Source organism: Neofelis nebulosa, chromosome 2 (assembly GCF_028018385.1).
Source record: "Neofelis nebulosa isolate mNeoNeb1 chromosome 2, mNeoNeb1.pri, whole genome shotgun sequence".
In the NCBI taxonomy this organism is placed as follows: domain Eukaryota; kingdom Metazoa; phylum Chordata; class Mammalia; order Carnivora; family Felidae; genus Neofelis; species Neofelis nebulosa.
The window spans coordinates 171,539,940-171,567,851 of record NC_080783.1 but is presented as its reverse complement, the minus strand read 5'-3'; the positions used below and the strand labels follow the sequence as shown (position 1 = coordinate 171,567,851).

The 27,912-nt window shown below is 36.9% G+C and overlaps 1 protein-coding gene across 4 annotated transcripts in view; it reads left to right on the top strand.

Moving 5' to 3' along the window:
- PATJ (PATJ crumbs cell polarity complex component) overlaps positions 1 to 27,912 on the top strand; it is a 366,822-nt gene that overhangs the window by 148,496 nt on the left and 190,414 nt on the right. For all 4 annotated transcript variants that reach the window (XM_058717189.1, XM_058717188.1, XM_058717187.1 and 1 more), the window contains exons 26-27: positions 2,502 to 2,579; positions 14,507 to 14,603. In XM_058717189.1, the coding sequence (XP_058573172.1) occupies positions 2,502 to 2,579; positions 14,507 to 14,603 (175 nt within the window). The remainder of the gene's footprint in view (positions 1 to 2,501; positions 2,580 to 14,506; positions 14,604 to 27,912) is intronic.

The following is a 27,912-nucleotide window of genomic DNA, read 5'->3' as shown; positions in this document are numbered from 1 at the left end:
GTGTTTATATTTGTGCTTTTTTTTTTTATTCTTTGAGTTGTAGTTTACTTTTTTATATTTGCACTTTTAACGGATGTGTTAGGCATATCACCAATATATGACCTTTTTAAGCTTTTTCTCCTGAATTTCTCAACTGTATTTTCAGCATCCTAGAAAGAAATGTGTGTATTAAATTTATTTGGCAAATGCTTATTTGAGAGCGGAACCCGTGATTTATTTTTTTAATTTATTTTTTATTTTATTTTTTTTAACGTTTGTTCATTTTTTAGACAGAGAGAGACAGAGCATGAACAGGGGAGGGTCAGAGAGAGGGAGACACAGAATCGGAAACAGGCTCCAGGCTCTGAGCTGTCCGCATAGAGCCTGACGCGGGGCTCGAACTCACGGTCCGCGAGATCATGACCTGAGCCGAAGTCGGCCGCTTAACCGACTGAGCCACCCAGATGCCCCAGAACCCGTGATTTATATTGCACTCCTCTATAGAAAGTTTTTATGCCAAGGTAATTTTGTTCGACTTAATAACATAACTACATTTCACCGTAGCATCTCATATTATTTTTCCACATTCCAAAACAAACCTGTTTGAAATTGGGGGTCATCCCATCAGTTCACTAAGTTTATTATCGTGAGTTGTTTTCTTTTTCCCTGTATTCCATTTGTACTTCCCTAATGCTGTTATTTCATAATGGCACCTAAATTTTTCTGATGGTACATTTGCATATAAATGATATAAAAATGTAGTTTTTTCATAAGAAATATGGAGTCTTCTACTTTCCTTGAGGATGCAGTCATCCTGGTGAGATTTTGTTCTTGCTAATGATATGTTTACAGAGATATAGTTCTGTGCTATTTAAAAAACAGTAAACCTTACGAGTGGCAGCTGACATCGTGTCCCACCCCAGAGCTTCTGCTATTCAACTTCAGCTGGTTTTTTCCCATGGGAGAAAGTAGGTCCAGTGTAGATAGGTATTCTGACTTGTCAGGGAGGCAAAATATTTTAAGATCCTTCAGGACAGGAAGTGCATGCCTGTAGACCCACCAGTTTTTGACGCTGACTTGGATTATGGTGTGTATTAAATAGAGGTATAGGGGCGCCTGTGTAGGTCAGTCCGTTGAATATCCGACTTCGGCTCAAGTCATGATCTCACGGTTGGTGAGTTTGAGCCCGGCGTCGGGCTCTGTGCTGACAGCTCAGAGCCTGGAGCCTGCTTCAGATTCTGTGTCTCCCTCTCTCTCTGCCTCTCCCCTGCTCATGCTCTGTCTCTGTCTCAAAAATAAATAAAAATATTTATAAAAATTTAAAAATATATATAAATAAATAAATAAATAAATAAATAAATAAATAAATAAATAAATAGAGGTATAAATATTAAGCACTCACAGTGTCTGTTCGTATACAAAACATTACATATATGTTGATGTGTGATTAGTATTGTTTTTTATTTAAATGAAACATTTCTGAGACTTGCTCATTTATTCCAAAATTAATTTATGTCTTTAGACTCTATAGTAAAGGTGAAGAAAATTTAATTTTAAATTATATCCAGACAGAGGTGGGGTTTTTTTTTTTTGTTGTTGTTGTTATGTTTTGGCTTTTAAATTATCCCAAGGCAGGCAGTTTCTTTACATTTCTGGGAAAGGAGATTTTTTTCTTAGAATCTTCATGTTAATTATTAGATTCTATGGCAAAATTATTTGTGTTAGTTATTCGTGGAGCTTTTTAAAAAAATCACTAAAACTGTTGTATTTTCCTAAGATGTTTCATGGATTGTTTTATAAGAAGAAGTGAGTACAAAAGTAATCTATGCTGTTGGCACCATCGATAATTAGAATTGTTTCTATGAAATGGAGCTGTTTCATGTGTAAACATTTATTGAGTGCAAGCATGTAATGGGTTCTTCCTGAGCATTATGTATAGTGATAATAGTGATCAATCATTAAATCCCAGCTCTCACTGAGCTTTTATCCAGGACTGCGACTAGATTTATAATTCATCTTCCTGCTAACAGTGATGCTGAGATAGTTATGGAGTATGCACAGTGTGCTAGATAACATACTTGAACTGGGGTACAGTGAGGAAAAAGGTAAACCTACCAAATAAATGGTGCATCCCATGTTCTAGAGACTAACATAGGTTGCCCCTAAAACTGTATTTTGGAAACTGAGATGTGTGGATGACAGTCGATGTCATGACTTTCTTTTTTAGTCTTCTCTGTCTTCACTTTGTGGAGCTACACCAGCTTGGGAACTTACTGCTCTTTGATGTTACACACACACACACACACACACACACACACAATATTTGGGGTTATCTAGCTTGTAGTATTTTTCAAATTGTATTGTTGGCCTTGAACTCTACTTCTCAGGTCTTTACTTTTTAGATGAAGTCAGAGACTTAGTTAAGTAAGATTTTAACTGTTTAAAGAAATAAGTATAATGACTGTGACATTTAAATGTTTTATCCCTTTTCCTTCCCCCCCCTTTTTTTTTTGTGGTCCTAGGTTGTTCCTACTGTGCATAACAAGGCCAACATAATCGCTAGCAACCAGGATCAAAACACCGAAGAAAAAAAAGAAAAGGTAACTTGAACCTCTCAAACCTTTAAAAAGTGTTTTGGTGTCTTCTTGCATATCTGAGCTGCAGTTAATAAGAATGGTTTTTTAATTAGCATCAGGGTAGAAGGACCATACTAATAATGTTTCCTTCCTGAGAATATAACTGGTTCTGGCCATGAAGAAGGCCAGAAAAGTAGTGAAACAGGTGCAAAACCATGATGAAGCACCAGTCATCCATTGTCATCTTTGTCTTTCTTTGCTGTTCAGCTGGGCTGGTTGTCTGTCCATTCCTAGAAAATGCTTCTCACTCTTGGGACTTTCTGGGACAGCGATCTTGCTGTTGTCTCAGCCTGGAAGTCCATTTCCCACATTGTTCTTCCTTTTATCCTTCAAGGAGAAGCTCAGATGGTCATCCTTACCATCGATCAGAACCAGTCATCCATTCCTGTTTTCCTGCCTCTATTTTAGTAGAATTAGGTGATCTACAATTTATTTTAGAATATGGTATCTGGTAGGGAGTAATTTTCGTTTTTCCCCATCAAGATAACTAATTATCCTACTATTTTAAAATAGGCCCTCCTTTATCTACTGACTTATAGTGCAACCTCTATCCTATCTCAGGTTATCAGGGGGAGTCGGCTTCTGAGTTTTCTCTTTGTTCCCTAGGTATGTCCCAGTACAAATGCTGCACTAGCTCAGTTATTAAAGCCTAATAATAAATCTTGTTTTCTAGTAGAGCAATTTCCTTTACATATTTCTTCTTCCTTAGAAATGTCTTACCTATTTGTGTCCTTCTTTTTCATATGAGTTGTAGCTCTAACTTGTCAAATTCCACACAAAAAAAACGTCTTTGAGGATTTTGATAGGAACTGTGTCATATTGGTAGATTAATTTGTAAAGAAGTTATATCTTTATGATATCTAGTCTTATTAATCATTAACATGGTATATCTTCCTGTATATTCTTTTATTTCTTTGAATTTTTATAATTTTGTTCAGAAAGGTATTGTAAATCTTTCAGTTGATTTATTCCTAGATACCTTTAGATTTTGTATTGCCTTTATTTTTTTTTTGTTTTTGTTTTTTGTATTGCTTTCAAATATTTTAAATTGCATTTTCTGTTTGTTGCTAGTGTATAGACATAAAATTGATTTTTACATATTTATTCAACATCTTATAACATTATACTGTTATTCTTTTATAAAATAAAATAATCCAGTGAAGAACATTGGGAAAACCAAAAGGGTGAAACAAAAAAAATAAAATCTCCCATAAACCCACCACCTAAGGATAAACTTATTAAATATTGTATGTAGAGCTTTCTAGTATCTTTATGTCCTCCATAAGTGTACATAAAGTAATTTTAAGAATGTGAATCTCAAATTCTAATACTATGTAAATTTTTATTTCTGGATTTTCTGTATAGGTAATAATAATCACTGTGGATAAAAGCAGTTTTCTTTTCCCCTTTGTTCCAATCTTTTTCTTATTCTATCTGCTGAAACTTCCATTGTGTTTACTAAAGAAGTAATGATAGCTAACATTTTTGTTGTGTTTCCTCCTGATATTTAAGAAATTGCTTTTAATAAAGGTGCCTGGGTGGCTCAGTTGGATAAGTGTCCGACTTTGTCTCAGGTCATGATCTTATGATTTGTGGGTTCGAGCCCCATGTCAGACTCTGTGCTGACAGCTCAGAGTCTGGAGCCTGCTTTGGATTCTGTGTCTCCCTGCCTCTGCCCTTCTGCCATTTGCACTCTCTCCCTCTCTCTCTCAAAAATAAATAAACCTTAAAAATTTTTTCTTAAGAAATTGTTTTTAATATTTTACCATTGAATATGATGTGTTCTGTCAGTTTTTGTAATAATCCTTCAGGTTAAGGGGCGCCTGGGTGGCTCAGTCAGTTAAGTGTCCGACTTCAGCTCAGGTCACGATCTCGCGGTCCGTGAGTTCGAGCCCCGCGTCGGCCTCTGGGCTGATGGCTCAGAGCCTGGAGCCTGCTTCAGATTCTGTGTCTCCCTCTCTCTCTGCCCCTCCCCCGTTCATGCTCTGTCTCTCTCTGTCCCAAAAATAAATAAATGTTAAAAAAAAATTAAAAAAAAATAATAATCCTCAGGTTAAGGAAGTATCCCCTTTCATTCTTATTTTGCTAAGAATTTTTTGTCACGAATGGCATTGGCATTGAATTTCATCACATGTATTATCTGCATTCACTGAAATAATTGTGTATGTATAATGTATTTTTCTACTTGAATCCCTTACTGTGGTAACTTACATTAATAGATTTTTTTAATGTTGAACCAATCTTGAATTCTTGAATTAAACTTAATCTGGTCATGATCTTTTTCACACATTAATTTTTCTGGCATTATTTCTTTTAGGATTTTTGCATCTGTGGTTAGAATGAGATTGGCTAGGGATTTATGTACTATCCTATCTGCTTTTGAATAGATGAGACTACCAAAATGGATGGTAGGCGTGTTTCTTCTTTTTCAGTTCTCTGTGTAAAATGGTAATTATTCATTCCTTACATCTTTGGTCACACTAGCCTGTAAAGCCAGTTTGGGCCTGTGTTTTCTTTCTTTTTTTTTTTTGATTTTTAAAATGTTTTACTTATTTTTGGGAGAGAGAGAGACATAGAGTGATAGACAGGGAAGCACAGAATCTGAAGCAGGCTCCAGGCTCTGAGCTGTCAGGACAGAGTCCAATGTAGGGCTCAAACCCATGAGCTGTGAGATCATGACTTGAGCCAAAGTCAGACACTTAACCACCTGAGCCACCCAGGCACCCCTGGGCCTGTGTTTTTCTATGTGAGAAAATCTAAAATATTGATTCAGTTCTTTAATAGTTATGGAACTATTCACATTTTCTATTCTAGAGTCAGTTTGGGTTACTGGCTCTTTTTTGGGAATACTGATACCACTTAATTTTTACATTTTTTGGTATAAAGTTGTTTATGTATTCTCTTAGCTTGAATTATATATGTTCTATCCATAGTTCTTTTTCATTGTGAATATAGTTTAATTTTTTTACTTAATTAATTTTGAAGATAATTTTCATTTATCTTTAAAAAATTTTTATTGAGGTAATAGTTGACATTACCTTTGTTTCAAATGTATAATTCCTTTATGTAGGTGTTTATGTATGTATGTATATTTGTATGTATTTTGAAGTTTATTTATTTGACATAGAGAGCACAAGCAGGGGAAGGGCAGGGAGAGAGAATCCCAAGCAGGTCACACTGTAGCACACAGCCCAAGGTGGGGCTCGATCTCACAAATAGTGAGATTGTGACCTGAGCTGAAATCAAGAGTCAGATGCCTAATCCACTGAGCCACCCAGGCACACCCATAATTCCTCTATTTAAAGTATTGATTTTTGAACTGCGTTAGTCATCTCTGTTTATCTTTATTCTGCTTAATTTTGTTCTCATCTTTATACTGCCTTACTTTGTTTGCTTTTATTCTTCTACTCCCCATACTCCCCACTGTAATCTTTAGAGAGTTATAGAGATTATTAATTTTGAGCCCTTTTTTTTTTTTTCAATAATCATTTAAGACAAGTCCCTCTTTACATTCCGAGATTTTAGGTTGAATTTCTGTTGTTCAGTAGTTAGGTTTGTTGTTTTTTTTTAAGTCCCCGTTTCATGTCTTTTTTATCCAAACTTACTTAGAAATGTATTTTTAAATTTCCATATGACTATTTTTAAAAACCTTTTATTTTCTCATGGATTTCAGTTATAATCAGATATTGTGGTTTATATAATACTCTTTTTAAAAAAAATTTTTTTAAATGTTTTTATTTATTTTTGAGATTGAGAGAGAGCATGAGCAGGGGAGGGGCAGAGAGGGAAGGAGACACAGAATCTGAAGCAGGCTCTAGGCTCTGAGCTGCCAGCATAGAGCCCGACTTGGGGCTCAAACTCATGGACTGTGAGATCATGACCTGAGCTGAAGCCAGATGCTTAAGCAACTGAGCCACCCAGGCACCCCAATACTCTTTTTTTTTTTTTTAATAGAAGCAGCTGTGTTCCTTTTTTTATCTCTCTCTTTTAAAAAAAAAAAGTGTATTTCTGAGAGAGAGAAAGTAAAGAGAGAGAGAAAGAGAGTGCAAGCAGGGTAGGGGCAGAGAGAGAGAGAGAGAGAGTGAGAGAGTCAGAGTCCCAAGCAGGCTCTAAGCACGGAGCCTGATGGTAGGGCTTGAACTGTGGAATCGTGAGATCATGACCTGAGCCAAAATCAAGAGTCAGACATCCAGATGCTCCTATGTAATACTCTTTTGCATTAGCTGAGATTTCTTATGGCCTATCATATTTTCTGTTTATTATAAATGTATATTTGTGATTAAAATGATAGGATAAGGGGTGCCTGGGTGGCTAAGTTAAGTGTCCGGCTCTTGATTTCAGCTCAGGTCATAATCTCACAGTTGGGGAGATCGAGCCCTGCATTGGGCTCTGTGCTGAAAGCCCAGAGCCTGCTTGGTATTCTCTCCCTCTCTCTCTCTCTGCCCCTTCCCTCCTCATGGGTGTGCTCACTTTCTCTCTCTCACAAAATGAATAAATAAACATAAAAGAATAGGATAAAAGAATTTAAGATTTTATTTTTAAGTATTCTCTACACCCATAGTGGGGCTCAAACTCATAACCCCAAGATCAAGAGTACATGCTGCAGTGACTGAGCCAGCCAGGCACCCCTAGCATTAATAGTTATTGGGTATGGGTTTATATACAAAGTCACTAGGGCAAAGTAGTTAGTTAAGTTACTCAGATATTCGTTGTACTTACTGATGTATTTTGGAAGGGGGTCAGGGCAATCTAACAATCTCCCATTTGATAGTAAAATTGGTCTATTTGTTGTATGTTTTTTTAAGTTTTGACTTAAAAAAAAATGTTTTAACGTTTTATTTATTTTTGAGAGAGAGGGAGGGAAAGAGCAAGCGAGCAAGCAATTGAGGGGCAGAGAGAGAGGGAGACACAGAATCTGAAGCAGACTCCAGGCTCTGAGCTGTCAGCACAGAGCCCAACACGGGGCTGGAACTCACAAACTGTGAGATCGTGACCTGAGCTGAAGTCAGACACTCAACCAACTGAGCCACCCAGGCACCCCTTATATGGTTTTTATTTAATGTCTTTTAAAGTTCATTTATTAGGTGTGTACATATTTTAAATTTTTATATCTTTACTCTATGTGGCATTATATAGTAATGCTATAACATCTATTTCATCTAATATCACTGAGTCTGGTCCAGCTCTCTTTTTGTATTTGCCTGGTTTTTGGCTTTAAATTTTTTCAGCCACACACAGAATAAATTCAGGTCTCTAGCCTGAGTGAGTCTGGGCTTGTAAGAAATTCTCAGGGAACACTGTTTTCCTATTTTCTTTTCTTTTTCTTTTTCTTTTTCTTTTTTTTCCTTCTACATCAACTTAAGGCCAAGGTCAGGAAATATCCCAACTATCTTCTGTAGTCAAGATTTTGGTTTGTTGGTTCGATTTGTCTTTAACTTCACTCATTGCAGGTTTCACCCTGTTTTAAAAAAAAAAAGCTATAACTGAGTTTGAACATTTATTTATAGACATGTATGTGGGGATCATTCAAGGATCCTTAAGGATTTGGGAGGAAGGGTTCTTGAAAAGGATAAGAAAAAGTAGCATAGTTCCCTTACCAAATTATAGAATTGTTTTAACCTGGTTGGTTACCTTCTTTGAATTCAGATTTTAATCACATAGATTATAGTCAGGTTATCAGCATATGCTGTGTGTTCAGGATTCTAGTTTGATTTTGGCACCTTTTGGTAGACACAGATAATATGTAGATTCTGGAAGACCATAGTTTTTGCTTCTAGAAATATTATGTGGAGGAATCTAGGTCATTACTTGCAGAAATCTTTCTCAGCCTTTTGCAAGTAATAGCCTTCATTTGAAGGGATTAAATGTCTAGAATATAAAACCAATGCTGACAAAAAGGAGATTATGAGAATGGGGCACCAGGGAAAGGGGCCAGAAGGAGGGATTAAGACAAAGCATGGAGAAACTTTTGGGATTGATGGTTATATTCATTATCATGATTGTGATGATGAATTCAAATTGTACACTTTAAAATGTGTGCAGTTTTTTATGTCAGTGTATCACAGTGAAGTTTTTAAAGACAGACAAAAAGTCCCTGCCCTTCTGGGAGCTTACATTCTAGCTGGGGCAAGGCAAACAATATAGAGTTTAGTGACTGCCACCTAAAGCAATTTGGGGACAAGACATGAAGACCCACAAAATGTGGCATTGGAAAGGGGCTGGAAAAGAAACTCCATGAAGACAGGGAGCTCATCTATCTCAATATTCCCCTATCCCATTGCCCAAAACACTGCCTGGTGCCTAACAGACACAGAGTACGTACATACTTGTTGAATGAATAAAAACAAAATAAAAAATCTCTGGCTTTACGTCACCAAGAATTGGCACATCTCCTCTGGGCAAGTGCCACCTTCTTGTGCACCACTTGACCTTCTGATTTGGGATTTATGGTCGTTTCTGGCTTCAGTCATATGTTGCAAAAACACATTTTTGAAATTTTATCTGTCATCTTTGTGTGGTTAAGGTGGTTTTCTCAGAATATTTAGTCTATTCTGTTGTTGGAATTTTGTCAATTTGTATCTTGATTCAAAGATCTGAGCTATTCTCAAATGTCTGCTGGAAACCCATAGTGTGGCCCATTACTACTGTGCAGAGCAGTCCAGGGAGATGAAATCATAAAGGAAGCAGGGAAAGGATTAGTCTGTGGGGACACAGATAATAACCACACACATATGAATAAACTGGTTACTAACTTAATTGGTTTGGGGAACAGGTAGTTAGGTGATTCAGGATAATTCCACATAAGATCCTAGGAAAGAGAAAGATAAATATACAATTCTTACCAACTTTGGCCTGTTCCATTAAACTAAATTGAGTCTCAAAGAAAGCCAGGATATTTGCATTCAGAAAAAAAAAAAAAAAAATCCAGTTAGAGCTTGGTAGTACCAAAAGTCAGTGAAGTTCTGTCCAGCTGAGTTCTTTGGTTCAGAGAATGACTAACCACTGAGTTAATGTTGCAGTGAGAGAAGTCAGATCAGTATCAGCATCTCCCTTACGGGATGATGTTTCAGTGGTTACAGGATGTACCTTACCATGTCTCTTATCTGAAATTATAGTTTACATGCTAAGCACTATACTACATTCTAAAATAACAAAGCACCTTTACTCCAAGAGGTGCACAGATGAATGTGACACATAGTGAAAAAACCAAAAGTACAATTACGATGATAGAAGCATGCCTGGGATACTATGGGAGCACAGGCAGACAGACTTCCCAAAGTTGGGAGGTCAGATGATTACAAATTATATTATCTCTTTAAAAATCTCCTTTAGGTAGGTGATGGGCATTGAAGAGGGCATCTTTTGGGATGAGCACTGGGTGTTGTATGGAAACTAATTTGACAATAAATTTCATATAATAAAAATAAAATAAAATAAAATAAAAATCTCCTTTAAAATTGTCATCATTAGAAGTAATTCCTTTTAGGGGCATCTGGGTGGCTTAGTCGTTTGAGCATCTGACTCTTGGTTTCCGCTCAGGTCATGGTCCTTAACCCATGGGATTGAGGCCTGCGTTGGGCTCCATGCTAAGAGTGGAACCTGCTTGAAATTCTCTACCTCTCCCTCTCCCTCTCTCCCTCCCTCTTCCCCTCTCCCCTGCTCACACTCTCTCATAAAATAAGGTAAAATAAAATTCCTTTTATGCATTGTTTCCTCAATACAAAAGCAGTGCTTATTCTCTAGAATTACAACCTTAAAAGAGACAATAAATGTCACCTGAAACCAAATACTAGGAAAGGTGTAGGCTAGAAATCTAAATTTTGGCTGCTTTTCATCACGGAGTGTGAAATGACAGACCATCAGGATTCATAGACATACTAATACTCACTATATGCTTGTAACTCCTTGGCATTTTCCTTCTAAAACTTGCTTCAGTGTTACTTCATATACTCTTTTTCTAAAGGAGTCATGGACACTGATACAAGTAGGAGATGTTCTTTCACAGAGAAGTGGTCTCCTGTTGTTCTCTTTATTTTCTTTTTATGTACTACCCAAATGCAAATATTGTGTCCAACCAAACATAATAGTCCCTAAAAATACAGTCATGTTAGGGGCGTCTGGGAGAATTAGTCAGTTGAGTGACTTCAACTCAGGTCATAATCTCATGGTTTGTGGGTTTGAGCCCCGCGTCGGGCTCTGTGCTGACAGCTCAGAGCCTGGAGTCTGCTTCAGATTCTGTGTCTCCCTCTCTCTCTGCCCTTCCCCTGCTCTTGCTCTGTCTCTGTCTGTCTGTCTGTCTCTCTCTCTCTCTCTCTCTCTCTGGCCCTCTCAAAAGTAAATAAACATTAAAAAAAAATACAGTCATGTTAAACTTATAAAAACGTATCTATACCAAGTAAGTACGTAAACTGAGTACATTAAAAAAAATTTTTTTTAACATTTATTTATTTTTGAGAGAGAATGAGACAGAGTATGAGCTGGGGGAGGGGCAGAGAGAGAGGGAGACACAGAATCTGAAGCAGGCTCCAGGCTCTGAGCTATCAGCACAGAGCCCAACACAGGGCTTGAACTTAGGGACGGCAAGATCATGACCTGACCCAAAATCGAAAGCTTTACCAACTGAGCTACCCAGGCACCCCATGAGTACATTTTATTGTATGTAAATTATTCCTTCATAAGGTTGATGTTAAGACTCACATCTATTTCAAGTGAGAAATCTGGACTTGCTCGAGTCTGGGGCTAAGGAGAACCTCATGAAGGTTTTTGCAAAGATCAGAATGATCTTTTTTGAGCCTCCTGGTGGCACTTAGAGTGTTACAATATGTGCTCTTGGATTATTCTTAACAGTAAAAGGTGATACAGTGTTCTATCACTATACTCCACATTGTGCTAGGTCTTAGAATTGGCTGACAATACTCTGCGATGTGTAAATATTTGTGATATTCTTTTATATATTATATGTGTGCATACATGGCATGTAGACATGTGGGGATCATGCAACATTGGTGTAAATGTTTTTATAGTCTTATTTTGCTTTATACTCCACATCAGTAAGATCAAGGATATTAGGGAGAAAGTATAGCTGTTTCTAAATTCACCAAATCACTTTGATTTTGTGAATCTGAATTGTTATATTAAAATGCCTCTGAGTTTGTGGTTTCTATGGAAAGGTATTTTGGTTTTCAGTTAAAAGGCTGACACATCTAAGGTCATGTGAGGTTAGTTTTACTATTTTCTGGAAAACTGGGAATATTAGATTTAAACAATGCTTATTAGTCTCTATAAACCAATCAGAAAGAGATTTTTTTTTTTCTAATTTATTAGCACCCTCTGAAGGTAGGAAAATATTTCTCACAATGAGAGGTAGGGGCTTTTCTCACTTTCAGATACGCAGAGATTTTTCGGCTTCTACCCTATAGCTTGAGCCATAGGACAAATGTAGATAGAAATGTACATACCCACTGGTCTTCATGTCAGAAAGCTTTTCTTTCCAGTGGACTCAAGACCTGTTATTGTACAAAAACACCAACAGGGAAATAAGGACTAACAACCTATTTTCAATTGTCTCTCAACCTAGAGAATGGATCCCCATAGAACCAATATATAATGAGTCCTCAAATACCACTAAATTGTCAGACTGTAAAACCCAAACTCCATTTACTACTCCTGCCAATGGGAAATAATTCACAGCCCAAGTGACCTATGAAATTATGTAATATGTACAGGGGCCAGTTATTTACTTACCTCATTAAGGAGGGAACCACCAAGATAGCCTGGTTCTGAGAGAATTGGAGAGAGTGAATTATTTATTAGTTGTTCAGAGAATGCATGAGTAAGATTCAAATTTAGATACAAAACTGGTTAACATCTTGACAAGGCAATAAAGCTATAACCTTTGGGGTTATCCTTTTTACAGGACTAAAATAATTTGCATCTCTACCAGACAAAATTACTATGCAATGCTATTGGACAAGAACCTTTTCCATTACTGTCACTTTTCTAGAAGTTAATATGTTAGACCTAAGCAGCATGACTGGCAAGCAGTTATTTGCTCATTCAGACTATAGTGTTGGGAGGCCTACTTTATACCAGGCACTGTTCTTGAAACTAAGGATACCACACTACGATTCTCTGCTCTCATGGAGATTATATTCACCTGGCCTCCTTGTATGTCCCTTGCTCCATCCTTCATTGCCACCAAGAGAGCCTGGCCCTCCCTACAACCTTCCCTTATGAGCAGTAGAAATAGGCCCCAGGTATCTGGCAACCCATAATCAAACAATAGTGTGACCAGGACATGCTTATCCTATATTCTGAGTGTTGGTACTACATGGATGGAACTAGAGGGTATTATGCTAAGCGAAATTAGTCAGAGAAAGACAAATATCATAGGACTTCACTCATATGAGGACTTTTAGATATAAAACAGGTGAACATAAGGGAAGGGAAGCAAAAATAATATAAAAACAGGGAGGATGGACAAAGCATAAGAGACTCTTAAATATGGAGAACAAACAGAATGTTAGTGGAGGAGTTGTGGGGGGGGGGGGGTGGAGGCTAAATGATAAGGGGGCATTAAAGAATCTACTCCTGAAATCATTGTTGCACTATATGCTAACTAACTTGGATGTAAATTTAAAAAATAAATTTAAAAAGTGTTGGTAGAAGTTAATTTTAATAAAATCAGTGGTGTAACAGTTTCCTCTTAAATATGTTTTTTAAATGGCGTTAAAGAGTTCATATCTCTTAATATTAAAAGCTGTCTGTCCTTGTCCCAAGTATTGTCTTTGACCTAGAATGATCTGGTTCGGAGGAAAAGGTTTACTTCTTGACTCTTCAGTTAACCCACTTTTAAGTTTTTTCAAGCAAGAATAAAGACGTAGCATGATCACACTTCTGTATTCTTTTGTTGCTTAATCTTAAATAAATTTGGGTGTGTGTTTTTCTTTGTGGATCTCAGGTAATGTTTTCTGCTTTGGAGGAATTTATTACAGGCCTGCTTTCTGTAATGGACATTTACTGGATTGTATCCTGCCATTAGTGGTTTTGTCATATAAAGCATAATTGAATGTACTCTATTGAAACCCTGTAGCAAACAAATCTTAATCTAGTTATTTTGATATTTGTGGAGTGCTCGGATCTATCAGCTCCTATTCTTTTTAGCAGCTTGGATCTCTCCGTAAACTTTAGCATGTTTTATTTTTCCCAGCGTTCAAGAAAATGTCTACATTCTGTGAAGGTAATCTGACCGTAGAGTTTTGTTCTACTTTAAGTCTGAGGCAGATATTTATGTGCTGTATCATTTGGTGGTTTAAATTTAAAGAATACGTCTACAGAAATACAAAAAAGTATTCATCATAAAGATTTGTTTTTTAAAACCTTAAAATGTGTATGTTGACTATCTGCAAATTACAGATGAGTATTTTTACAGTTAGAAAATCTTGGTATTTCATTTCAACTATATAAGAATGAGATCTGTGTCTTCTGCAATTGAGTAAACAGTTTAAATAGTTATAGAATTAATATAGTGGATAGTTTTTACATTGATTTTGAAATGTCTTTCATTTGAATTATTTGGTTAATAACTGTAAATAAAATATATATAATTGGCATTCTCACTGGGGAAAGGAATGTATTCTTCTGGGCAGGTCAACCGTCTTAAATGTTGCTTTTGAATTCCTATTTTTCTATAGTAGTATGTTTATATCACAGGGTCACTTACATAATAACATAAATATAAGAAGACAAATTGTATTTGTTTCACAGCCCTTCTTATGTGACTGAAATTGGATACAGTCAAAATATTTAGATTATCTTCTTATCCTGTTTGTCATTGAGGAAGAGGACTGTGCAAAGGCAATTAACCTTTCTCTCAAATTTTGCATTTGCAGAGACCAGGAACCGCTCCACCTCCAATGAAACTTCCACCTCCTTATAAAGCTCCGTCTGATGACAGTGACGAAAATGAAGAATATGCATTTACCGACAGTGAGTTCCTTTTCATTCTTTGCAGTGAATGCAGAATTTATTAAATTGTGCTTTCATGATGGTTGTCAATTATCAATGCCATTCTGTGGGTTCTTAGAAAATGTGTATTAGCATATCATGCTGAAAAAGAAAATTTACGTCTCCTTAATTTTTCACTTAATTTACTAAACTTTCCTCCTTTAATACTAATAGTAGAGTGAATGTCAAAGGCAACGGGTTATACAGTATTTTATCTACATTTCCTCCTACTGTTACTATTTGGTTGTGAACGGAAAAGTGCTAAGAAGTCCTTTAACTTGCACTTTGACCCACAATAAGCAGAGTTGGAAGTGGATGCCAGCTCTTGATGACTTTCTGTATTCAAACCGATGGTGATGTTGCTAATGCAAAATTACAGAAGGCTGGAGTCATATTTTCCTTTAGAATTCCTTTCATGATTTTCTTTGCATTAGCTGTATCAAATATACATTCATACATGTATTTAATGGAGGCTTTATTTAAAAGAATTTGCATTTCTTTTATGCATGTAAAGTATATACAGTTAGATCTGATTGCTATTGTACATGGAATTTCCTTTGGGGAGGGTGATGAAAATACCCTAAAATTAGATTGTGATGATGGTTGCACATTTTGTGAATTTAGTAAAACCCACAGGATTATGTATTTAAATGGGTGAATTTTATGGTTTGTGAAATACGTATTTATATATGTTCTTTTAAAAATAACCTTGTTCCTTCCACGATTTAAAAAAGGAGTTTGATAGAGAAATCGAAAGAGTTAAAATTCTGACTGCAGGACTTCTTAGTGTATGACCTTCAGCATGCCCTCTTGTATAAAAATCATGGTTCTTACTTCCCAGGGTTGGGGGTGAAGATTAAAATAAGGTGATAAAGCCTTTGGCTTGTCAAACAGTGAAATTTCAACAAGTATTATAGCTCTTACTAATAATTATTGTTAAGTTGATTTTATAATGGTATTTTCCCAAATACTGTAATAAGTGTGTGAATTAAAATATAAATAGATATGTTTATAATCATTTAGTTGGCTTTATAAAAACTTGATTTGCACTTTGTGGTTTTAAAGAGCCCTTTCTCGTGCAGCATTTTCTTCATTTATTCCACAAATCTTTGTTAAAAGCCAACTGCTTTTTACTAACGGTATTGAGTCTGTTATGAAATAAATAGTTTTATTGGGGTCACCAACTTGGAAGGGAGTGTACAAAGGCATTGGAACAAAATATGACAAGTGTGCTGTAGTGTTTTGGTTCTCAACCTCTTCTGGAGAGTTACACTGATGGATATGATTGATATGTGTATGCACATGTGTACCATAATCCCTTGTTCTGATATAGGTGTTAGGACAGCTGCAGCAGAGTGGAGATACTTGTTGGTTATTCATAATTTCCAGGATGCTAGAATGCCCATATTTGCATAGTTAGGAAATCTGGTTTAGGCATGTGATAAAGACAATGTTCTAATCCTAGTTCTATTTGTGAATTCAGGGACAAGTGAATTAACTCCTTCATGGCTCACACTTGCTCATCTATAAGTGGGGGAAGGGATGTCTTATGATAACCTTCCTCACAGCGTAGTTATAACCTGAGGAGAAAAGCATTTAAAGAGCTTAGTATAAGGATGTGATATCAAGTAAACACTCTGGTGTCCATATGTCAGGCCTTTATCAATTATTAACTCAGTTAACGTCTAACAACTAACCTGTGAGGTCTCTAATTATACAAATAAAGAAACTGAGGCTCAGAAAAATTAAGGAATGTGTTCCAAAGTTACACAGCTAGTAAGTAGTGGAAATGGAATTTGAACCCAGACTCTCTGAATCCAGAGTCTGTATTATCATCTATACTTCCTGTTACTTAAATCTCATTTAGTATAGCAGAAGTAGGTACAAAGTGGTTAAGATTATCCAGTAAATATGGCTTTGATGCCATAAGACAGTAGCACCCTCCCCAAAGTTCCAAGTTGGCATACATGTTTTTCATACATGTGCACAAACACATTCACATATTAGTGGGGTTCAGGAAACGCCATTTTACATTGAATGCAGAAAAAACTTCTAATTGTTAAGTCATCCAACTGTAACGTTTCACAGATTCTCCAGCAAATATATTTAGGCTGTGAATATGACTTTCCATTTGTTTTGCCCTCTAATTTTATTTTCCCAGCATACTTTTCCCTTTCTTCAGAAGGGTTTGAACCATATGGGGTATTAGATGGTTCACATTTTAAATATAGGTGATCCTAAAGCCTCTAGCTTCTTATATTTCTTTGTGAAGTGGATCCCGTGGCTTTTTTTCTTTGTTCCTTAACTCTTATTAAATGACTACTCTGCTCATCCATCCAAAACTAAAAGTAGATTGGTTCACTGTTTTATCAGATTCTTACTGTCCCAAATCTAAGCATTTCTTTTTAACGGTTGTGAAAGTATGATTTTCTGACTTTCCCATGGTCCAGGACTATGAAGTGGATGGCTGGAATCCAAGCCTTAGGCCCACTAGAAAGTGGTGATTGTATTAGGTCACAGACATGAGACACATAGGATTTTAAAGTGTAGTTACAATCTAACTTAGGTGATCTTTGGTAATTACTTCTTTATAAACTTCATTTTTGAGTGGATATTATAGGTGGGCAGAGATTGTTCTAGGTGTTGGGAACATGACAGAGGAACAAGATCTCTCTCATTGGCTTATATTCTAGTAGGAGAGAAAGATTATAAACAATGAGATAGATTAAATATTGATAAATAGTCTGAATAACTAAAATAAAACAAAGTAGTGAGAATAAATGCTTTGCAGGAGTCAACATTAAGTAGAATAGGAAACAACGGCCAAGATAAGACCAAAGTGACAAGAAGGAGCCAGACATACAAAGAGCTCATATAATCCTATAGATCTGAGTTTTAATCAGACTGTGATCCATGTTAACCTATATCTTACTTAACAATCGGGTATAGATGTGCCCACACACACACACACACACACACACACACTTACATGCATATATAATTGAAATAAAAGTTTCACAAAATATTACTTACCTTTATAACATATGAAGAACTTTATTATTTTTCTTTTTTTTTTTTTAAGTTTATCTATTTAGAGAGAGAGAGAGGGAGCATGAGCAGGGGAGGGGAGGATAAAGAGGGAGAGAGAGAGAGAGAGAGAGAGAGAGAGAATCCCAAGCAGGCTCTGTACTGTCAGCCCAGAGCCTGATGTGAGGCTCAAACTCAGGAACCGTGAGATCATGACCTGAGCCATAATCAAGTGTCTGTCGCTTAACCTACTGAGCCACCCAGGCACCCCTCTATTTCATTTTTTAAAATGCTGTTTGCAACTCAGTTTATTTCTTGACTGTTTAATAAGTTGCAACCTGTAGTATGGAAAACACTAATCTAGAAGTCTGGCTTTCAAACTTCAGAGTCATCAGAAGCATCTAAAGAGCTTGTTAAAAGCACTAGCTGCTGGGCCCCCTCCCAATTTCTGATTCCTTACATCTGGGAGGACTTGATAATTTGCATTCCTAATTATTTCCCAAGTGATGCTGATACTCCTCATCCAGGGACCATATTCTGAAAACTATTGATCTAGGTAGTATTTTAAGTCATGGGAGCTGGTGAGTTTACTTAGGACTGATGTATAGACAACAATAGGAAGCTAACCCAGCATGGGCCTCACAAGCCAGCAAAGGAGCATCCTAGCACACTAGCATTTGCAGGAGATTGTAGAGTTAGGCAGTTTAAGAGAAGAATATGTTTCAAGAAGGCCTCTGTCCCTGAACTTCAGTAGCCAAATATGGAATGATGCTGAGAGTTTATGGATTTTAGAATCATGGAAGTAACCACTGAACTTAACAACATAAAATTGTTAAGAAAAAGAATACTTGATAAAATACTGTACAGATTGTTGTGAGAATTAGATGTGACAACTAATATAGATAGTATGGTACATAATAGCTATTTATATTATAGATCCTTTATCTTGCATAGTTGAGCATAATTCATGACATTCTGGTATCTAATTATAGGAAGGCTTCTAACCATCAATTGAATGAAAAGTGCTGAAAATTTTTTTTAATTATTTTTTTTAATGTTTATTTTTGAGAGAGAGAGAGACAGAGACAGAGCACAAGAAGGGGAGGGGCAGAGAGAGAGGGAGACATAGAAACCGAAGCAGGCTCCATCCTCTGAGCTGTCAGCACAGAGCCTGACATGGGGCTCGAACTCATGAACCGTGCGTGACATCATGACCTGAGTCGAAGTTGGACGCTTGACCAACTGAGCCACCCAAGCACCCCAAAAAGTGCTGACATTTTAATTAAGAATTATGAAACAATTATGAATTAAGAAACAGTATCCACATAAATGCTTAGCTATTGAAAACTACCATTATCACACCTACAGGATTTATCCAAGGGAAGTTGCCAATGTAGAGAACTTCCAACTTAACTTTATGGTAATTGTCTTTAATACCTGAATTAAAAACTAGATTGTCTTGACAAAGGTTTAAGATCACTGAGGGCATGAAGTGTCACTCAGTTGACTATCACATGGTGACTTTCAAATCTTCATTTTTAGCCATCCTCTTTCACATCCTGACATGTTTTCCATTGGCTGCCAGAAAGATATGTCTTTTTTTCTTCTAGCATTTTAAATCTTTTGTGCAAAACAAAATGTGTTTTCTTCCTGAAGGCTGACCTTTTTCCTTATATTCTCAATTTTTCATAAAGCCCTTACTCCAGACTGAAGCTTCACTTCTGTTTGTGGTCTCTCTTCCTCAATTAATCTTCATTATCAATTTCTCCCACATTTGTAGCTTCCTTTGCATTTTTATTGCCACAATTTTAGTGGCTATACAGTTGTAGTCACAATTTATTGAGTACCTACTATGTGTCATACATTTCCCCAATTCTTTAAATGCTTTCTCTTGATTTACAGAAGAGCTCTAAAAGGATATCTTGTCATTGGGCTGATTTCAGCTTAATCTCACCTTCTTTGGAAAACCTTGCCTCATTCCTCATTCTAATATATATTCTTGTATTTTTTTTTATAACACAATGAAATGTGATTATTTATGTGATTATTAGTTTGTCTTTCCCTTCAAGTTCCATGAGTCGAGTGATCCTCTCTGTTTGGGCCTGGCACATTATAGAAACTCTGTATTTGGGACAAATTAATGACAGACGGTGTGTAACTTGGATAGTGATGTTGGGGGTGTGATGAAAATCCAGGTCCGCTCATAGTGCTTTAGAGATAGTCTTTCTACTGAGCTGTGCCATCCATCTAGTTTCAGAGCCTTCTGTCCAGAGCAACTTGCCTTCTCTTTGCCAATATGCCACCCCTCACCTTATCTAAAAGGAGTGATCCCCACAGAGAGAAGCCACTATCTCGAAAAAGTCCCACTTTTGATCCCAGACATTAAACGCTTTTATATCCGGTCTTTCTAACCTGTTGGTATTCATTATTTAAACTACATTTTTAAACATCAAGGAGCAGAAGGTTTTGGAATGACTTTTTGTAACCTATAAGAGCATGATCATAGAGAAGCAATGAGAATCATACAGTAGACATGTTTCTTGATGTATATTAGGTTCTAGAAACTCAGAATATAATTGACTTCTCTGACACTTGGCTTTTAAATGGTATAGCAGAGATGAATGGAACTGCATGCTGAAGGCCTCTTAAAGCCTTTTTTTTTATACTTTAATTTCAGAATAGCATACTCTCCTTAGGTGCTTTGTTTTTCCCCCTCAATTTTTTTTCTTTTGCTCTGATTCCTTCCCCACCCTCATAAAATTATATGTTCTAATATAATATTTGGTAAAAAGAATTTATTTTGGTTAAAGTTTAGAGGGGATGCCAGGGGCGCCTGGGTGGCTCAGTCGGTTAAGCATCCAACTTCGCCTCAGGTCATGATCTCATGATTCGTGAGTTCAAGCCCCGCATTGGGCTCTGTGCTGACAGCTCAGAATCTGGAGCCTGTTTCAGATTCCGTGTCTCCCTCTCTCTCTCTGCCCCTCCCCAATTCACACTCTGACTCTCTCTCTCTCTCTCTCTTTCTCTCTCTCTCAGAAATAAATAAACATTAAAAAAAATTTTTTTTTAATGTTTAGAGGGGATGCCTTTTTAGAAGATTACAGCTTTAGGGCACCTGGCTGGCTCAGTTGAAGGAACATGCAACTCTTGACCTTGGGGTCATGAGTATGAGCCACAGGTTGGGTATAGAGATTTCTTAAATAAAATCAGAAAAGAAAAAAAAAAGAAAATACAGCTTCATTGAGATATAATCCACATTACTATATAACTCATCTACTTAAGGCATGTAGTTCAATGGCTTTTAACATATTTACAGAGTTCTTCAACCATCACTACTGTCAATTTTAGAACAGTTAGAACATTTTAATCACCCATCCCCCACAATATTCCTACTCATTAGCAGTCACTCCCATATTTATTCAGAAATTCTTTACATCCATATATAAAATATACATACATAGGGGCGCCTGGGTGGCTCAGTCGGTTGAGCAGCCGACTTTGGCTTGGGTCATGATCTTGCACTCCATGAGTTCGAGCCCCGCGTCGGGCTCTGTGCTGACAGCTCAGAGCCTGGAGCCTGTTTCAGATTCTGTGTCTCCCTCTCTCTCTGACCCTCCCCCGTTCATGCTCTGTCTCTCTCTGTCTCAAAAATAAATAAACGTTAAAAAATATATATATACACACATATATATTCTAATTTTATTTATTTATTTTTTTTAATGTTTTTATTTATTTTTGAGACAGAGAGACAGAACACGAGCAGGGGAGGGTCAGAGAGAGAGAGAGGGAGACACAGATTCCGAAGCAGGCTCCAGGCTCTGAGCTGTCAGCACAGAGCCCGACGCGGGGCTCAAACCCACGGACTGTGAGATCATGCCCTGAGCCGATGTCAGACGCTTAACCGACTGAGCCACCCAGGCGCCCCATATATATTCTAATTTTAAAAAAGATTTTGTAGATACTCTGCATGTGTTCCCATGGATTGGGTTGGGGAACCTGCCCCAAACCCTCCTTCCTTTTACCAAAAATTGAAATCTGCATCTAAATTTGGAAGAAGACAAGGATATGTTATTGTCCTCAAATCTAGCAGTGCTTTCAATCTCACCTCCTCTGCCCTGTGCAAAAAAAAAAAATTTAGAGAACAAATTATTATTCACAGATGGTATAGTAGTCAATCTTAAAAATTCAAAACCTTAAAAAACTTTTTGGCAACAGTAAGTAAGGCTATATATGAGTTGCACATATGAAAATATTGGCTAATCAGTTTCATCTATTTAAAATATAAAAATTTTCTCTCCCCCCTTTTTTTAATGTTTGTTTATTTTTGAGAGAGAGAGAGAGAGAGAGAGAGAGAGCATGAGAGGGGGAGGGGCAGAGAGAGAGGGAGACACAGAATCCGAAGCAGGCTCCAGGCTCTGAGCTGTCAGCACAGAGCCCTATGCGGGGCTCGAACTCACAGACCACGAGGTCATGACCTGAGCTGGAATTAGATGCTTAATGCACTGAGCTACCCAGGCACCCCTTTGTAAAAATATTCTAATAGTGATAACAGAAAAACTAGAAAATATCTAGGAATAATACAATTAGAAATGTGAAACTCATGGCAGTGATCCATAAGTTTGTCATTTACTCTTTGGCACTGTGACAAAAACTCTAAAACTACTCTCCCCACCCCCCCAAAAAAAATGTATGTGGATACACAAAACCATTGTCACCTGTGTGCACACCCTCACACACATACCTACACTCACACTCACTCACCCATATACACACACCCATACACACACACACACACACACACCCCTACCTCATTTCGAGTAGGCATCATTTTGCCTGTTTAGTGAAAGTCCTGAAGCCCATTTAAGAATTCATGGACCACAGGTTGACAACCTCTATAGTTTCTTTTTTTAAAGAAAACTGGAATTTTATTAAAGAAGATTCAGGGGAAAATTAGAGACATGTTCCTTGCCAGATTGGAAGAGGAAGTATATTAAAGATTTCAATTATTTTTAAATTAGTCTTTAAGATAATTTGAATCCAATTCCTAAATATATATAGCTCCTCCTTTTTTTTTTAAATATGAGGATTTGATTGAAAATTGATTTGGAAATGAAACACTACACAGTTTTGGAAAGTGTCCCTTGTATCTGAATATATTCTAAATTGGTAGTTTTCAAACTGAATCTGGAACTTTCAGAAATGAGTGAGAGTGTTTTTGCTTGTCTAAATCAGCTTTTCTCAACCTTGGCACTCTTGCCATTTTGACCAGATAATCCTTTGTTGGGTGGGGAAGGAGGCTGTTTTTTGCATTGTGAGATGTTTAACAGCATCTCTGGTCTCTACCCACTTGATGCCAGGAGCTCTCTCTCCCACAAACTTGTGGTGACAGCCACAGATATCTCCACACATTTCTCAGTGTCCCTTGGTCCACAGGATGGGGGGTTCTACTGTCATTTATGAGGATGCCAAGAGCACTGCATTTTATGGAATAGTCCTCTACAATGGAGAATTATTCTGCTCAAAGTTCTGGGAGCACTCCTGATTAGAAACCTTGCTCAAACTACAGTAATTAGGGGCACTTGGGTGGCTCAGTCAGTTGAGTGTCCGACTTTGGTTCAAGTCATGATCTCACAGTTTGTGAGTTGGAGCCCCACACCAGGCTCGCTGCTGTCAGCCCAGAGCCCGCTTGGGATCCTCTGTCTCCCTCTCTCTCTGCCCCTCCTCTGCTCTCACTCTTTCTCAAAACAAATAAAATAAAATAAATAAACTACAGTAATTAAATCCGTTTAGTATTTGCAAATAAAGATGGTCTAGAAATAAACCCAGATGTCAAGAATTTAGAACATAAAAAATACATTTTTTGAAATAGAAATAGGATAGATTATTTGATAAATGATGGGGTATATAATAATTTGGGGAGAAAAATGTAGAGATCTCCATTTCTCATCAAAATTGCAATTTAATTCTGAATACTGTCTACTTCTAAACACTGAAAACATAAAAATACTGTAAAAAATCTAAGGTTTTTTTTAAGTTTACTTATTTTGAGAGAGATAGAGAGCAAGTGGGGGAAGGGTAGAAAAAGAAATAAGAGTTCTTATATACTGTTGGCAGGAATATGAATTCATGTACCTCTTTCTGGAGACCCATTTGGCAGCATGTATAAAAAATTTAAATGTGCATATTCTTTGACTGAATAATTCAACTTCCAGTGATAATAGCTTAAAGAATTCAATGCCCATGTGAATATATGTACATATACCTACAAAGATGTGTTCTACATTTTTCACAATAGCAATTATAGCAGTATATATTATATGTAATTTATAAAATGCCCTTGATTAAGTTACTTACTCTAAACATTTCTAGACATTAGACTTGAAACAGGTTGCATCCTTTTGTTTGGATTCCTCATTTGTAAGATGGAAATAATAATAGTACTCCTTTGACTGGGTTGTTTTGAGAGACTAGAAGAGTTAATGTATATAGCATCCTTCTACAGGAAGTGACACATAGGATGTATTCCAGAAATGTGAGCTACTAATGTTTATTATCATCAATAGTAATACAACATTCTTCAGTGTTTGCCAAATATTGCCAATACAGGATGAAATTTCTGGCCTATGTACATATTAAAATTTTACCTAAAAATTACTATAGTTTAATTTTTTTAATGTTTGTAAAGTTTTTTCTTTTAGGTTTATTCATTTACTTTGAGAGAGACAGAGACAGTATGAGTGGGGGAGGGGCAGAGACAGAGGGAGAGGGAGAATCCCAAGCAGGCCCCCGGCTGTTAGCCCAGAGCCCAATGTGGGGCTTGAATTCACAAAACCACGAGATCATGACCTGAGCCAAAACCAAGAGTTGGACACTCAACAGATTGAGCCACCCAGGCTCCCCTGTAAGTTAAATCTTCTAAGTTTAATATTATTGTGTGGGATCAATACTTTATTAAGAACTCTATACAACTGGGCTGCTCCTTCATCACCCTCATCACCATTGTATGTGACACTCTTATTCTCCCACTTTCATCTGTGATCACTGGAAGAGAAAAGCATTTTGGAATACTTCCTTTTTCTTGAGTATTTTTCTCTTCTATATTTTCTTTGGACCAAACATGGAATTATCCTAGAAGTTTTTGTATATGATTTTGTAATTTTTTTCCTTCCAATGTGGGCAAAATAGAGTTTTTTGAGAAAAATTCATGGCCCAAATGGAATTTAAAAACTAAAAATCTAACTTTTAAAGATTACTTTGTTTAGTATGAGTGATACTTTTCCAAACAGTCCTACAAAGCTTATAACATGACTTAATCTCTCTTATTCTGCCTTGTAGTATTTAAATATTTATAAACATTTGTTGATTCACAAAAGTTATAGTGCTCTCCGTAGAGTTAATTCTTTTAATACTAACATTAATTTTTAATATATTTTCCTATTTAACCTTTAAAAATTTTATTTAAGAAAAAAATTTTTAATGTTTATTTATTATTGAGAGACAGAGAGCATGAGCATGGGAGGGACAGAGAGAAGAGACACAGAATCCAAAGCAGGCTCCAGGCTCTGCGTCGTCAGCACAGAGCCCGACGCGGGGCTTGAACCCACAGACCGTGAGATCGTGACCTGAGCCAAAGTTGGACTGTTACTGACTGAGCCACTCAGGTGCCCCAAACTTTAAAATTTTTTTAATTAAGGGGCACCTGGGTGGCTCAGTCGGTTGAGCGTCCGACTTCGACTTCAGCTCAGATCATGATCTCGCAGTCTGTGAGTTTGAACCCCATGTTGGGCTCTGTGCTGACAGTGCAGAGCCTGGAGCCTGCTTCGGATTCTGTGTCTCCCTCTCTCTCTGTCCCTCCCCTGCTCATGCTCTGTTTCTCTCTCTCTCTCTCTGTCAAAAATAAATAAACATTAATTTTTTTTTAATTTTTTTTAATTAAAAAGTTTATTTATTTGAGAGAGAGCATACTCATACTAACTGGGGAGCCATGGAGAGAGAATCCCAAGCAGGCTCCGTGCTGTCAGCACAGAGCCTGATGTGGGGCTCGATCTCACAATCTGAAATCATGACCTGAGCCAAAACCAAGAGTTGGACACTTGATCAACTGAGCCACCCAGGTATCCCCCACAATTTTTATTTTTAAATCAAAATGTTAGCAGCTTTCACCCCCATCTTTAATTATCTGTGGTATGTTACTCTTACAGTGATGAACATTTGTACTTCAATTAATCAAGAGAATTTGAACATATCAGGCATACAAAGAAATGTTCCAGTCTCAGTTACATCAAGAATTTTAACCTAGGAATTAACAGTAAATCAAAATGGCAACCTTGTTTGAATTATTGCCATTAATACACAGTTTATTTTCTATTGTTAATCCATGCCCAGAATCACTGATCCTGCATGGGTTCAGAGGGGCCTGAATGCTGAGTGTCTTTCAGATCTTTGGCCTTCTTGAAGCCAGTACCTAATAGCAGTTTAGTAAAATTTTACAGCCAAAGCTGAATTTTGCAGAACCCCTAGTATTTTTTAATTGAAAAAAGTACAAGAGCATGTATACTAACTCCTTTGAGAGGGGAGTTTTGAGAAAAATCTTGTCCTTTCAACTTTACTTAATCCACTTGAATTTTGTATAACAAAATATGTTTGCTTGGAAGAGAAAAACCATTTTGTCTTACAACTCAATAAGAAAACAAGCGACGCAATTTTTAAAAATGTACAAAACTGAAATGACATTTCAATCAAAGATCTATAGATGGCTAAGAAGCACATAAAAATGCCCAACATTACTAATTATAGAGAAATGCAAATTAAAACCACAACACACTCATAAGAATTATTTTAATTTTTTTAATATTTTATTTTTATTTTTGAGAAAGAGAGAGAGACAAGCAGGGAGGGGTAGAAAGAGGGAGACACAAAATCTGAAGCAGGCTCCAGGTTCTGAGCTGTCAGCACAAACCCAATGCAGAACTCGAACTCACCAACCACAAGATAATGACCTGAGCCGAAGTCAGATGCTTAACTGTCTGAGCCACACACAGGTGCCCCTTCACAAGATTTTAATTTAAAAAAAAAAAAAAAAAAAAAGGACTCTACAACTAGAACCCTAATACACTGCTGGTGGGAATGTAAAATGATATACCATTTTGGAAAACAGTTTGGTCATTTCTTAAAAAGTTAAATATAAGTTTACCATACAATCTAGCAATTCTACTGCTAGGTATATATCCAACAGAAATGAAAACCTATGTCCACACAAGACTCCTACAAGTATATTAATTGTAATGTTAGTCATAATAGTTCAAAATTGGACATAGCCAAGTGTGCATCAACTAGTAGAGAAACATGGTGTTGTATATCCATACAGTAGAAAAAAAGTTAAAAAAGAGCAAAATACTTATATATACCATTATGCAAAGTAAAGGAAACCCAGTGCAAAAGACTATATACTATAAGATTCCATTTATATAGAATGTCCAGGGGCGCCTGGGTGGCTCAGTCGGTTGGGTGTCCGACTTCGGCTCAGGTCATGATCTCGCAGTCTGTGAGTTCGAGCCCCGCGTCGGGCTCTGTGCTGACAACTCAGAGCCTGGAGCCTGTTTCAGATTCTGTGTCTCCCTCTCTCTCTGACCCTCCCCCATTCAAGCTCTGTCTCTGTCTGTCTCAAAAATAAATAAACGTTAAAAAAAAAAATTAAAAAAAAAAGTTTTATATAGAATGTCCATAAAAAACAAATTTATAGCTATAAAAAGCAGGTCATTCGTTGCCTAGATTTGGGGCTGGGATTGGGCTTCATCGAATTTGTTGAGGTAGTAGAAATGCTCTAAAGCTGGATTGTGGTGAGGGTTGCACATGTCTGTAAGTCAACTGAAAATCATTGAAGTATATGCTTGCAGTGGGTGAATTTAATGTATTATATAAAATAAAACCTGATAAAGTTATTTCAAAGTTAAATATAATTTTAAATATTTATTTTTGAGAGGGGGAGAGAGAGAGAGAGAGAGAGGCAGAGAGAAAGGGAGACAGAGGATCCAAAGTGGGTTCTGCACTGACAGCACAGAGCCCAGTGCAGGGCTCGAACTCGTGAACCGCAAGATCATGACCTGAGCTGAAGTCAGACACTTTTTGAGCCATCCAGGTGCCCCAAATATAATTTTAAATTGAAAAGTCACATTTGTGGGTGAAGGAGTTTAAAATTGTAAAAGTACAAGCTTCCATAGGGCACCTGGGTGGCTCATTCAGTTAAACATCCGACTTGATCTCA